The 15,359-nt window shown below is 43.2% G+C and overlaps 1 protein-coding gene across 1 annotated transcript in view; it reads right to left on the minus strand.

Annotated features, from left to right (window-relative positions):
- Positions 1-15,359, minus strand: part of NETO1 (neuropilin and tolloid like 1) — a 424,908-nt gene that overhangs the window by 49,419 nt on the left and 360,130 nt on the right. Inside the window, exon 8 of the mRNA XM_030212767.1 lies at positions 4,545-4,658. Coding sequence (XP_030068627.1) covers positions 4,545-4,658 — 114 coding nt within the window. The remainder of the gene's footprint in view (positions 1-4,544; positions 4,659-15,359) is intronic.

The raw sequence follows: 15,359 nt of genomic DNA on the forward strand, positions 1-15,359 counted from the left end.
TCACAAATACCTGGCAAGATCCCAAAAGTGTACAAAACATTTTATACTACTTACCTTTAGGAAGCCGTCCAAACCTTTTTTATACTTTGCTAAGCTAACCGCCTTTACCACCTTCTCTGGCAACAAATTCCAGAGTTTAATTACACATTGAGTGAAGAAACATTTTCTCCGATTCATTTTAAATTTACTACATTGTAGCTTCATCGCATGCCCCCTAGTCCTAGTATTTTTGGAAAGCGTGAACAGACGCTTCACATCTTCCCGTTCAACTCCACACATTATTTTATAGACCTCTATCATATCTCCCCTCCTTTTCTCCAAGCTGAAGAGCCCTAGCCACTTTAGCCTTTCCTCATAGGGAAGTCGTCCTATCCCCTTTATCATTTTTGTCGCCCTTCTCTGCACCTTTTCTAATTCCACTATATCTTTTTTGAGATGCAGCGACCAGAATTGAACACAATATTCGAGGTGCGGTTGCACCATGGAGCGATACAAAGGCATTATAACATCCTCATTTTTGAGCATACTCTGCTTGCCATCCAATGTCATCTCACTTGTTATCCATACTAGGCACTCCACAAGATGGGACTCAACTTCCCCTCTCCAATATCATTCTTGTCTCATCCAAAAACATGTCTGGTTCTAATCCCCCCCATGTATGTTATACCACATTCTGCTCAGGCAGCAGGTATTGCTGTTAAGATAATCCATGCACACTGAGGAGTGCTAGGGGTTCATGCGGCTCTCCAAGAACGCCCAAAGGTTGCATAAAAATGTGGAGCAAATATGAGGGAGATTTTGAAATGTAATCGGAATGATCAAGTAAATGGATTCCATTCCCCTTGTGGCAACTGTGTCTACTGTACCTATTCGATGTCAGTCGATAATGTGCCTGTTCCAGGTTCAACAAAAAGATTTTTCTTTAAGCACAATACTACCTGTGAGACACAACAGGTTGTGTACTGTATAATATGCCCGTGTTAGCTGTATTATGTAGGGCATATGGATAGAAAATTAAAGCAGCGTATTGCTGAGCATTTAAGCTGTATAGAAATGGCCGCCTCGAAACCCCATTAGTGACCCACTGGAGAGACGCAAATCATGCAATAGAGGAATTGCAATTTACAGCATTAATTCATGTGTCTTTAAAACGTGGTGGAGATGTCAGTGAAGTGCTAGGAATGCAAGAACAGAGGTTACAGAGGTAATTTTTGCATGGCGCACAGTGGTCCCCAATGGTCTAAATTTAGAAGTGGAGTGGTAATGACAAGGAGCAGGAATGTAATGAACCCTAATGAGGGGGAGTGAGTTCAGACTATAAATCCCTGTTGGTAATAATGAAGGTACTCCAGGAGTGATACCGGAAGTGGAAAGGGGGCAGGCCTTGGACGCGGTTTCCCCCAGTAAGCAGCTTGTGGTCTAAGATTGTTTAGTTTAAATGTATTAAGATATGTAAAAGCTTTTTTGAACATTAACTGATACTTGCCTTTGGTGCTAAAGGATATTTTGTTCCTCCTGAAGAAGAATGTGAAATACGGGTCCGTATTGGGGAACAAGCTGATATCCGTATGTTTAGAGCTGGTCTTGGAATCCGTGCTATCTCTTTGGAGGATATATCTCTCTGGTATAACTCTGGTTTTCCAGCTGGTCTCCTGCAGTCTCAAACAGCGGAATGGCAAGAGAGGGGTGTATGGCAGCTGTCGCAACTGTATATTGCTGGTACTCTGTTATCGCCTGCTGCTCTGTCTGTATTGTATAATGTTTCTTTACTAGATTCTGGCACATGGAAGGACATCTCCACATATATTTCAACCTTTCAGGTCTCCAATTCACTTATGTCGAATCTTTCAGAGTTTATCTCCTTTTGTCACACCATTACATCAGGTGGAAAGAAGGCATCTCTGCTAGATAAAAAAAACTTCAGGATCTATATGCCGATGCAGTTGCTCCATTGAGGATGTCTTGGGAAGCGGAATTTGGTTTGGATGCATCTGAATTTGATTGGTCCACTTTCTGGGTTAACTCCATGCGTCCCACGAAGTCAGCAGCAATATCCCAATCCTCACATTTCATCTTCCACAAAGCCTATTGGACTCCTGCTCGAGTGGCCAGAATCACTAAGAGTGTCAACCTCAACTGCTGGTCTTGTCAGGAAAGAGATGGTTCACTGGCGCATATGGTTTTCTTCTGTAAAAACGTCAGAGCTTACTGGCAACTTATTTGGACAAAAATGTGTCTTATCTTTCATTTGCCTGAGTCCACTGTGCTCTCTTATGAGGTTGTGATCTTACGAGCTTCTTGTCCTACTATCTCTCTTTTGGAGTCTGATAAGAAATTGTACAACATACTGCTAGCTGTTGCCTTGCATTTAGTTGTCTCCAATTGGAAAAATAGTGTGTACCTGAATTATAATGAATGGTGGAGTTATGTATGCGTGATCAGAAAATATGAAACAATTTTGGCCCATAGGTGTCGAAACATTAAGTCTGTTTTGAGGACCTGGGCTCGTTTAGACCTCTTTTGTCAGGAGCCACATAGCACTCATTGACCTTGTGTATCCCTGCTATTTGTCTCCAGGTATTGCCATGGAACTCTGATTATGTTATGCTGATCTTTTTTGTGTTTATTTCGGGGGGTTTCTGTTTGATTTTGTGTTTACTTTTATATTATCTGTATGACAAAACCTTTAATAAAAACATAGTAAAAAAAAAAGCTTATGCATAAAGTAACGTGGAAGTTATATTTGGGATGAGACAAGAGTGATATTGGAGAGGGGAAGTTGAGTCCCATCTTGTGGAGTGCCTAGTATGGATAACAAGTGAGATGACATTGGATGGCAAGCAGAGTATGCTCAATGTGGATTTATAAAGACCATATGAACATTGGATGAAATAAGTTTGACAGCAAGTAACAAGCAGGCTACTAATGTAGCCGGAAAGTCTTCATACACCCTAATGTAAGGGAGAAAATGGAAGACTATGCAGTAACAAGGACTATTGTGAAGGGAAAGACTGGACATTATTCAAGGAAAGGAACAAGTTAAAAACGTTAATGAGAAAATGTCAAATGAATTTGTAATGGGCACCAGAAGGGAATACAAGTTACCCCTTGAACAGAATGTTATGTGTTGAATGTGGTAGTGAATGTTGAGTGAGGGTGGAGTAATTTAGGGTTTAATGAAGGTGAATTTATATGGCAAGTATTGTACTTAAATAGTGCTTAAATAAAGTTGATTATTTGTTATTGATAAAATCAAAAGACCTCTGGAGTATAGTGGATGTGGTTTATAGATCACAAACAGAAAACAATAATAACAACGAGCAACTATAATAAATGCCCCACCCCACCCTCTACCCTTCCAACTCCAACAATAGCTGATTTCTACTACCCAAAGAAACCCTAATCCACTCTGATAAAGTATCCAGGGTTACAAAATACAACCTGTTCTGTATGCCCTAGCAGGGGAGAAATATACCCTATGAAGCACTGCTAAGATTTTTTAATCTGTGGATGAATAAGAAGTCATCAACAATCTCAGGATTCAGTCTAGCACTCCTGTCTTCCACAGTCCTTCCTGCAATAGAAGATGTCTTCTTAGAAGATGTGTTGGTAGCAGGAATGTACAGGATTTCCCATGCAAATTTTGCTAGTTGTAGCCAGCATGTTTTCTTGTATTTCCAAAAATTCAAAATATTGTCATTTGTATCACTCAAACATAAATAACAGTCCAGGTCATTGACAGGCTTCAAAGTAGAAAATGACACGGGGGCAAAGTTTGTCCCCATCTTCATAAGCTCTGTCCCCATCCCCACCCCATCTCTGCGGAATCTGTCGCCACCGGCTCTGTCCCCATCCCCGTGGTTACCGCGGGTGCCCACGCCCTTCTCTACCACGAACCCTAACTGGACTTCCAATTGCCCTGTGACTGATCGATGGCCTGTCCTTACCCTCCCTGCTGATACCCAGTCCTCTCTCTCTTAGTTCCTTATTAATTATTCATCTGATTGTCTAATCTATCCTTTCCTGTGGTGTTCTTTTGCTCTTTTTTTTATTCATCCTCTCCTCTCTTCTCCCATTCTTCCCATTGGTTTCCCCTTTACTATCATCACTCTTCCGTTTCTCTCCCACAACAATACTTTCTCCCTCATCTTCAGTAGTCCTTTGTTTCTCTCCTCATCACCTCAATCCTTGGCCATTTTCTTTCCCTCCATTTCCTATCGTGTCCTTATTGTCCCTTTATCCAAGTTTATTTATTTATTAGGATTTATTTACCGCCTCTTTGAAGGAATTCATTCAAGGCACTCTGTATCACCCCTTCAGATGCTTGCCCCAGATCTTCCCCAACTCCTCTCTCGGTTGTTTAGTCCGTGCTCTCCACCCAAACTCCATGCATCAGAATTAGGGGTATATCATATGAGCGAATATACATAAATATAATCGTCTTTCCTTTCCCCTTAATAGTTGAAAATTAACATGACCTGCTCTATGTCTCTCACTCATGACAACAAAATAAAAAATAAGAACATTCTAGGTAAATACATTACCTTTGCAGTGATTTTCATCCCAAGGATACACACAGTTCTGCACTCCATTACAGACCAATGTATTATTTATACACATGTTACTATGGCAGAAGAATGTGCTGGCCTCACAGGGAGCTGAAAAGGAGAAAAAGAAGTATATGGTAATAATGCTGGTTGAGAAGTCTCTTAGGTTAGACACAGGCCTGACATGATCCTGGATAACTGTTAGACTGCAGCGTTGAATTTCTGGTCATACTCCAATTGTATAGAGACCTTTCAAGAGGTTTTGCTTCATTCACACAGACCTTGAATTTTTCATACAAAAATCCAGCAGTATTAATAAGTCACATTGAATGGAAATGTCCTTAAGGCATAAACATGAAAGCACCTTTGTATAAAAGATCCGGTAGCCGGAGGCAAAGTAGAATTGCCCTAGGCATAGAAGCTGGCAGAGGACTGGAACTACCAGAATGGCCATACACTAGAGCACAAAGTATTGCCAACACTATTCTGCAAATGTAGTTTTGTAGGTACTAATTAGAAAATAAATCTTTGAGATTTAAACTGTTATTAATTGTTAAAGTGTATTAACCATGTTAAAGTTAAGAAATACTGACTGTTCCTCTCTGTGATTGCTATCATTGTCATTCTATACATTGTAGGGGAGTTCATATCCTCAGAAAAGTGAAGCAGTCTCAATGTTTGATAAGCGTGATGGGATTAATCAAAGGCAATTTACTTTGTGAAAGTAGGAAAGGTGACAAATGCAAGATACATTGGTTCACTTTTAGATTAGTGCCATGCCATGCCAAAAATGTTGAAGTTGTAGGAACAATGCTCCTTCGGCTAGATTTAAGCAAAGGTGCTACCATATTAGCTCGCATTATTAGTAAATGTGTTCTTTTGCATAACACCCAGAATGAATTACTACCCCTTGATTCTACCTAGGTTGCTCAAAGTTGGGCATGGATCCCAGATCTACGCATAATCAATGAGCTGTTAACAATCAATAACTGGTGTTAATTGGCAATCATTTGTGTTTATGTGTGGCTCTGCTCGGTACCCTATTCTATAATATACGCACCTAAATTTTATGGTGTGCAACTCAAAAGGGGGCGTTGCCATGAGAGGGGCATTCCCCAGAAATTAGGTGCTATGTTATAGAATAGAGTCATATATGCGCCAGTATTTACACCAGGTTTCAGTAGGCATAAGCACCATGCTCAAAGTTAGGCACAAGATCTGTGCTAAGCCAGTGTTCTGTAAAGTGCGTTCCAGGCAGAGTGCCCTTTGCAGAATGCTTGTTTAGCATGGATCTTCCCGATGCCTAACTTTAGGCACCATTTAGAGAATTTCCCCTTTGGTTGTTGTGATTGTTTAAGAAAAAATGTGCTTTTCCTGGGATGTCAGCGTTCACTACGAAAGCGCGAGCACAAGCGTTTCCTTTTCTTTAGGAGACATTATCACAGCAAGGAACCTGTTTCTACAGTGTTCCTTTTTTCTGTGTCTCTGAGAGTATTGTGATTTTGGACCCATGAAGCAGGCACCTTTAAGCCGAAACACGGCTTGTGTCGGGTTTTCCAGACTAAAAGGACTCCTGTTTGTCTCAGTCTTGAAGGCCCAGTTGTGCTTCTTTGGTTGCTTGTGTTTGTGTACTGTTTTACCCTCTATTTTGTTACCAGAATATTTCCTAACCTGACTAAAGAAACACAAAAAAGTTCAAAGGATTTTCTATTAATTAGACTGGCTGTTTTACAGCTGGGAGAACTCTTTTTTTCTAAAGTTCCCGTGTAAATATGTTGTTAAACAGAAATCAGTCAAATATATTTTCTTTGAGCCATCTCCATTGTCTATTTTTGTCAGCAGTAAGAAAGCAGTCTCTAGCTCTCTGGTTAGAGTAGCAACTACTGATCTGCAGTAAATATATAATCTGTAGTGTCATTTGATGCTAATTTAGCTTATTTGATGCGTGTTAGAGAGGATAGCTTTTTTTTTCTTTTCTCTCTCTTTAATTTCCTTTGATCTCAGCTTGTTCACCTCTCCGCAATGTCATGGACTTAATAGGGAAATGACTTATTTGCCAATTACATGTATTTGATTTCCTTGAATATTGTTAAGTTTGTTTCTGTATTTCTGAACAAGTGATATTCCTTGGATACAACTGTAAAAATTTCAATTAAAAACTGTAAAATACAACACAAGCATCATATAATGAAAAGAATAACACTTTCAATATAACAGCACTGGCTGCACATAGACTCCCCCAACTCATGAAACTTTCACCCTTGCAAAAATCCATCTTAATATCAATGACCCAATTTATAGGCAAGCAACCAATGGTTTAATATTTAAAGCATAGAATATACATACAGCTGTCAAGCTATATCTATAGCCAAGATATTCAGCCCCTCTGAGGGGTTATTCTATAACCGAGCATCTGATAGGTGCATATTCTATAAAGAAAAGTAGGTCTCTACTTTCCTTTATAAAATACAAGGGTTACTGGATATATATGCATTATGCACCTAGGTGTGGGCAGTTACACCCGCTATAGAGCTGGCTAAGGGGCCCTTTTAGTAAAGTACATTAGCATGCACTAATGCCATATGTCCCATAGGACACCCAGCATTTAGCCTGCACTAATGTCTGTTAGCATATGCTAAGCTTCAGTAAAAGGGCCCCTAAATGAGTGCACCCACGTTCTAAATATATGAACATAATTGATAATTCTCTAGAAGTTACATGCATAAGTGTACATCCCACCCATGCTCTGCCAAGACTTCACCCATGAATACTCTCACCTGCAAACTACATGTTATTGGAGATATACATATAGTCATGGAATAGCACTTAAGCAAACTTTTAACACATGAGCCTACTAAATTAGGTGCATTTTGGCCATATGCTATATGTAACCATGTAAAATTTAGGAATGCCCCTAATCCTGTTCCCGAACTATTATGTACATTAGGATTCATGTGCGCATCATTATAGAATACAATAGGCACATAAATCCTAATTAGGGCCAGTTAATGCCAATAATTGTTTATTGTCACCCAATTATCAGTGCTGATTGACTCAATACTTAAGTTACACGCATAAAGTGGGCACCATATATAGAATCCGGCCCTTAGTTCATAATTGTTGGACATTTCCATGCCTCCCCCTGTTAATTCCTCCTTGCATTTGCGTGCTAAACAAGAATACCAGTTAGCACCCAACTGCATCTATGCACATAATTGTAAGTGTGAATAGTGGACATTATCATGCAAGTGCTTTTGGTTATTGGACAGCATGTTTTCAACCATCATCTCCCCAAATTGAATATGGATTTGTATTTATTTATTTATTTTTAGAATTATGATACATTTTTTCCACATTCAAGCTTAAGGTGCCTGACTTCTTTGGAGGAAGGGCTTATAACTTGGCTGAGCTCATTCACAGATTATTAAGTACATAAGTATTGCCATACTGGGACAGACCGAAGGTCCATCAAGCCCACCATCCTGTTTCCAAAAGTGGCCAATCCAGGTTACAAGTATCTGGCAAGATCCCAAAACAGTACATTTTATTCTTATCCTAGAAATAAGCAGTGGATTTGCTCCAAGTCCATTGTAATAAAGGCTTATAGACTTTTCTTTTAGGAAGCTATTCAAATCTTTTTTTTAAACCCCACTAAGCTAACTGCTTTTACTACATTCTCTGGCAACGAATTCCAGAGTTTAATTACATGTTGAGTGAAGAAATATTTTCTCTGATTTGTTTTAAATTTACTACTTTGGGCCAGATGCATCAACCAAATGTTAAAAAATCTAAAACGTTGAAGTCCCTAACGAATTTTAAAAAACGAAGGATGCACCAAAAAAAAAGGTCGCACATGTTTGGTATGGTACTGTAAAGTACAATGCATCAAACCTGTGTACTCCCCGTTGGTAATCTGCCCCTAAAGCATGCACAGAGCAGCCAAGTGTTATGCTGGCTGCTCTGCGCATGCCACAAATGTCCAAAGTACCCCCCCCCAAAAAAAAATCAAAACACAAACACATTGCATGGATCGGGAGGGGGCAAAGGCACTCATCAGGAGCGTCCTTCATGGACGGCCTTGCCCCCGCCAGAGTTCGCTGCTGCTCCTCGCTTCCCCCCGCTTCAAAACCAAAATAAAAACTTTTAAGGCTGCCCCAGCCCCCCTCCCTTCCTCTCTTTCCCAGCCACGTCCCCTGACATTCTCCGCCCTGTGCCCTGCCCCCTCCTGGGGTCGTCGCCGCCATTCCCCCCCCTCCACCGGGCCCCCCTCCTACCGGGCCCGTGCAGCGCCTCTCACCTCTGTGTGAAGGTGCTGCACAGGCAAGAAGAACAGCTCAGCTGATACCTTCACCCAGTCTTCGTTCGCGTCTCTCTCCTCCTGGACCCGCCCCCATCTGACGTAAGTAGCCTACGTAGGTTACTTACGTCAGACGGGGGTGGGCCCAGGAGGAGAGAGACGCGAACGAAGACTGGGCGAAAGAATCAGCTGAGCTGTTCTTCTTGCCTGTGCAGAGCCTTCACACAGAGGTGAGAGGCGCTGCACGGGCCCGGTAGGGGGGGGGGCCCGGTGGAGGGGGGGAATGGCGGCGACGACTCCAAGAGGGGGCAGAGGGGGCGGGGCACAGTGCGGAGGATTCGGGAGGCGGAGCTGTGGGGAGAAAAGTAGAGAGGAAGGGGGGGGGGGGGAGCCGGGCTGCTAAAGTTATGATTTGATTTTTTATTTATAATGGAGGGGGAATCGAGGAGCAGCGACGACCTCGGGCGGGGCGGGGGGGGGGGGCAAGGCTGTCTATACAGGACACTCCTGATGAGTGCCTTTGCCCCCTCCCTATCCTTTTTTGATGTTAGTTTCATTTTTATTTTAGGCAGAGGGAAGAAGGGAGCTCACTTTTATTTTTAAACATGATTTTTATGGTGCAGGGGCCAGCAGAGAGATGACAGCTCAGGCCTTAATGACAGGTCTGAGCTCACGTTAAATTTCAGATGGTAGATGATTCGTTGCAATCGTCGTATGGTTAGTGCATTCCGAATTCTCCACATTTCAATGGTAGTTTCTCGTTTGCATTCTGTTTTCGTTAGGTGCTAGCTTCGTGGGAAAATGGCCTTTGATGCATGCTACGGTTCGTTAAGGGTCAGTAAAGGGTCATTAAAAGGGTCGTTAAGGGGTTGTTAAGGTTTAGTGCATCTGGGCCATTTATCTTCATTGCATGTCCTAGTATTTTTGGAAACAGTAAACAAGTGATTCACATCTACCCGTTCCACTCATTATTTTATAGACCTCTATCATACCTCCCCTCAGCTGTCTTTTCTCCAGGCTGAACAGTCCTAGCTGCTTTAGCCTTTCCTCATAGAGAAGTCATCCCATCATTTTCGTTGTCCTTCTCTGTACCTTTTCTAATTCTACTGTATGTTTTTTGAGTCATGGGTACTTATGCCAAGTAAAACTTAGTGTAAATGTCGATGCCTAAATTAGGCACAGGCTGAGTGTATTCTATAACAACGTACATAGATTTGTGAAAAATCTGTGACCCGCCCATTGTACATCCATGGCCAAACACCCCCTTTTCAACTATGCGACTTAGAATTTACATGCATCACATTACAGAATCTCTTAAACAGTTGTGCATGTAAACTGTGATTAATGCCAATTAGTGTCAATAATTGCTTGTTAATTGGCAATTATCAGCACTGGTTGACTTATTAAGGGATTCTTTTCCTAAGGCGCAACCAAAAGTGGCCTGCGCTGGTGTAGGCATGTGTTTTGGATGCATGCTGGTCCATTTCCTGAGTGCGCCTGGAAAAAAGGGATTTTTTTTTAATGTGCCGGAAAGTGGACATGCGGCAAAATGAAAACCAACGCGTGTCCATTTTCGGCCCGAGACCTTAATGCCACCCATTGACTTAGTGGTAAGGTCTCACGCACTAAATGTCCAGCACATGCCAACTGCTGATTACTGTTGGGTATGCACCCCGCGTTAGAATATAGAAAATATTTTCTACAGCGTATTTTGGAATAACACCCGGGTACGCGGTAGCCAGGCAGTAGTGCCAATTTGACACACGTTGGTACTGTCATACCTATGGCCAACATGCCACCAAATTCATGGCTGATAACAGAAGAAGCATCCCTCAACAGCCTGTACAGGTGGAGAGAGCCTCTGCTCAACATGGCATGATTCCGGCTTCAGTGGTAGGCTCTGAATGTCTGGGCTAAAAGTGATGTCAGCCTATAATGGGGAGAGCCATTCCCCTCTCGATGCTACCTCCACAGGCGCGGCAATTGCACTGGATGTAGTCAATGGAATGATGAAGCGGTCCTTTGGGCCTGTCATGGGAGCAGCAGATGCAGCAAGAAACACTTCTGGCTTCCCTCTCCTCTTGCGCATTATGAAGAAACCAGGGACGTAGCTAGGTGAGGCCACGGGGGCATGGGCCCCCACAGATTTAGTCTTGGCCCCTGGTACCTTTGCTGGCGGGGGTCCCCAACCCCTGCCAGCTGAAGCCTTCTTCAGTGCCAGTCTCCGTCGCGCCGCGTTCACTGATCTGTGTTGCTGTCTTGAGTCCTGACATCCTCCACATTCCTTTAAGTGAAACTCAGCATACACATTTTCATTTACAGGAACATGTAGTCGCGTTCGCTGATCTGTGCTTTCTTCCTCCTGATGTCCTGACGTCCTGCATGTCAGGACGTCAGGAGGAAGTAAGCACAGATCAGTGAACGCGGCGTGCCTGCACGTTCCTTTAAGTGAAACTGAGCATGTTCAATTTCACTTAAAGGAACGTGCAGGACGTCAAGACTCAAGACAGCAGCACAGATCAGCGAACGCGGCACACCGGAGACCGGCGCTGAAGAAGCCTTCGGCTGGCGGGGGTTGGGGACCCCCATCAGCAAAGGTACCTTGCAGCGGTGGCGGTGGCGGAGGAAGGGGGGTCGAACGTGGTGGGTAAGGGGCGGCTGTGGGGGGGGGGGGGTCGGAAGTGGTGGGGGAGGGGCAGCAGCTGGGGGAGGCGGTCTAAAATGTGTCCCCCCACCTTGGGCTCTGTTATTTTTTATATTGTATGCAGAAAGGTGGTGGGAGGTTAGGAGATAAGGAATGTCTCACCATGAGCAGAATATAGGTGGTTAGAGCCCTTTGTAAAGAAACTTGCAGCACATTACAGGAATGGAAGTTCAAAACCAGGACTGGGCCAAAATCTCCAGCCTGGAACTGGGTAACTTGGCATCTCTGTGTCTAGGCACTGGCACTGAATATCAGGGACTAATTTTTTCTGTCCTGGCTGCCAGAGCTTATGTGGGTCCCAGCCGATATTCAGCCTAGTCCTGCATAAGACAATTATGTGGGCCTCGGCTGGATTCGGCCAAGACCCACTTAACTTTTTTAATAATTCTCCCACCTTGAGCCCCCTCCAAAGCAGGCTACCACTTCCCTTTACCCTTCCCCAAGGCCACTGTCAGTCTCAACCCCCTGGAACACCTCCCCATCCCCACGCCATCATCTAGATAGGCCCCCCAGGGCCTACCTGAAGTTTCAGGGGGTTGTTGGGGGCTACTTCACTCCTGCCGCCTGTGGCTGCTAAAGGTAAATGATTGCTGTGATCTCTTGTGGTACTGTTGTGAGAAGTTGTGGCAGCCATTTTCATTTAGCAGCTGCAAGGGGCAGGAGTGAGTAGCCTTCATTCCTGCCCCCAAAGACTCACACAGACCACCGGAGACTTCAGATAGGCCACAGGGTTCCTACCTAGATGGTGGTAGGGAGTGAGGTGTTTTGGTGGGGGTTGAGTCTGGTGGTGGCCTGCTTCAGGGGGGTTCATGGGGGGGGGGGCTTGTGGGGGGGATTAAAAAACGTTATGCAGATCCTGGACATTATTCAGTGCTGGGACCCACATAGCTAGACCAGCCAAAGGTAGGACGCTTAGCTATGCGGGTGCCAGCACTGAACATTGCCAGTACTCGTATAACCCCAGGCTCCTTCCTAATGCCACCTCCATACCACCCCCTGAGCTGCCCCTTTTTTTGGTGGTGGTCAGAGGTGATATTTAGTGACATTGCCCACTTTAGTGTTGCTGAATATTGGGGGGGTAGGTGGCCACAGGTGATTTAAGCAGGCAGGAGCCTCTCCTACCTGCTTAAATTGCTTTGAATATCGGTTCACTAATGTCCACTCATGTTAATCTTGGTCCCTTCCCTCCCCACAATTATGTCCAGTTCTGGCTATGCTACTGGAGGGAAGACATAGCTGAATAGACATTGAGCTGGGGTGATGGGAAAATACTCCAGGGCAGGTGGAAATTATATTTGTGTGATACAGAAAAATATAAAATTATTTCAGAAAAAAAAGCCCACTCTACTAGATCAGACAATACAAAATAAGAACTCACAACACAATTATAAAACTCAATCACAGTATAAAAAAATAAGTTTATTAAATAAGCAGGCAAAAATATACCAAGGCAATGGGAAAGTAACAATCAGCTGTTCCTGGACCTCTTAGAACGTACACATGCTCTAATATCCAGGCAGTATAACCTTGCATATCAGCACACACACAAGAATTCTCTGTTCTTTTTCTGAAATTTATTGAATAAATGCAGCTAATTTACTCATAGTTGTAGATTCTAAGAAACTTGGTGCCCTAAGGGCAAGAGACTTTGAATTTTTGAAGGTTGTAGCTGGAGATGAAGGTGGAATTCTGAAGAGAAAAAAGTTTTATAGCAGAGGTAGGAGAATTGATAGGTAGATGGAAGTGGTTCACAGAAATGTTGAGTTATGCAGTAGCAGGTAAAAAGATGAGTTCACTTTAGGGGAGCAGAGGAAAACATGCTCCTAAGGCAAGATGGACATGACTGCCTTGCAGGGTCAAAAGAGAACAAGAAGAACACCCACAAGGCGAGGAGGAAAGGCAAAGGGAACAATAGGAGCAGAGTCTGAGACTAGGTCAAAGAGAAAGTCATACCCTGGCTGACCCATCAATGCAGTGATAGTAAAGATAATCAGGGAATAGCAGACAAAGGGGTAGACAAAGGACTTAAGCTCTGCTGAGAGAAAGAGGAAGTCTTTGCAGAAGAAAAGACCAATAGGAATGAAGCTTATACACTAAGCAGGGGTGGCTGCAATATACATGGGACTACATTACACATGATGTATTGCTCACATACCATGACAGGAAGTAACTACAGCACTAAAAATACTAAGATGTGAGAATAGCATTAAACACATTTTAGAGCTATAACATAAAAATAGGACAAGGCTGCCGGGGGGTAGAACATCAACCCACAGTGCATTTCTGCATCTCCTGAGCTCACAGCCATGCAAAAATTAAAACAAAAAGCCTCAATTTTATACTTTGTGCAGCCTGATTGTTAACTTACAATATTGGAGAAAGTTACCATGCATTGGTTATTTCATTTGATAATACACTTCATTAAAAAAAAAACCACTCTGAAATGAGTTACAATTCAATATACTTTTGATGCTAATTGAACAGATGGCCACATGATGGAGCCATATCATCAGTTGAACTGAAGTTACATGTTGTACCTCTGCAGGATAAAATTCAGCAGCATAATCATTAAATACAATTTGGAGTATATCTAGAATTCATCTTCTTCTCTCACAGGCAAACCACAACTTATAGAAGTAAGTTGACTCAGAATATACCCAAGAGAGGGGAATGGAAGACATCATAATTAAGGCGTTAAATGAAGTCTATCTGAATCCACGTGACAAACAGAAACACCCTTTTAGGTAGACGTGGTGAGCTATCTTGGTCTTTATCTACCATCATTTGGTATATTACTATTTGATGAGAGAAATTAATCATTTCACCCAATTTTCAGCAATGTATTTCTAGAGCAAACACATTTTAATAATATCTGACATTCTTATTCTTTCCTATTAGACATTCTGGTGCTCATATGAAGGGTATAGACTTCTAATTTTGAGACTTAAGCTCCTAAGTTTGCTTCTGAAGATTTAGAAAGTCATTACCCCCCCAACCACCCAGAGGTTCACCCCCCAAATCATGGCCTCCCACCCAGAAGGACCCCAAGCAGCAAAGATCCTCTCCCCCACCTCCTGTAAGCCCCCATCCGGATCTACCTTCAAACATCCCTAGTGTCTAGTGGGGTCAGGCATGAGTGATCTCCTGTCAGTCCTGCCCTTGCTGGCACTGGATTAAAAATGGCACCTGTGACCCCTAGCAGCAAAAGGCTCTTATATGGATACTGGATCCCTAGTGGCAGTACGGCAAGACTATTGCTAGGGGACACTGGTGCCATTTTGAATACAGTGCCAGCAAGGGCAGGAGCAACTGGGATCACTCCCCATCCCATTAGATACCAGAAATATTTGAAGATAGTCCAGGGGAGGCCTTTGGAAGATTGAGATAGTGACTTTGCTGCTAGGGTTCTCTCTAGGTGGGGGTACATGACTTGCTTGGGGAATATCTGGGTGGGAGTGTCGTGACTTGAGGGGGGAATCAGGGGCAAGTGTGACTTTGGGCAGCACCTTATAAGAAACCTGTTTTGCAAATGTCTATCTATGCAATTCATCTGCAGTGCACCCAAATCACAAGGGGTCATACCGGGGTGTTTCAAAGACATGATTAAGGTGGGTTTAGGGTTTTACAGCCATAATGGAACAAAATGAAAATGTCCAGGGTGAAAATCTAAATGCTTTGATCTAGACTTGTTTTTAGAACGAATAAGGCACAAAAAGGTGCCCTAATTGACCAGTTGACCACTGGAAGGAATCAGGGATGAGCCCCTTACTCCCCCAGTTGTCACTGACCCCTCCCCCAAAATGTGAATAAA

This window comes from Microcaecilia unicolor, chromosome 1, assembly GCF_901765095.1.
Source record: "Microcaecilia unicolor chromosome 1, aMicUni1.1, whole genome shotgun sequence".
In the NCBI taxonomy this organism is placed as follows: domain Eukaryota; kingdom Metazoa; phylum Chordata; class Amphibia; order Gymnophiona; family Siphonopidae; genus Microcaecilia; species Microcaecilia unicolor.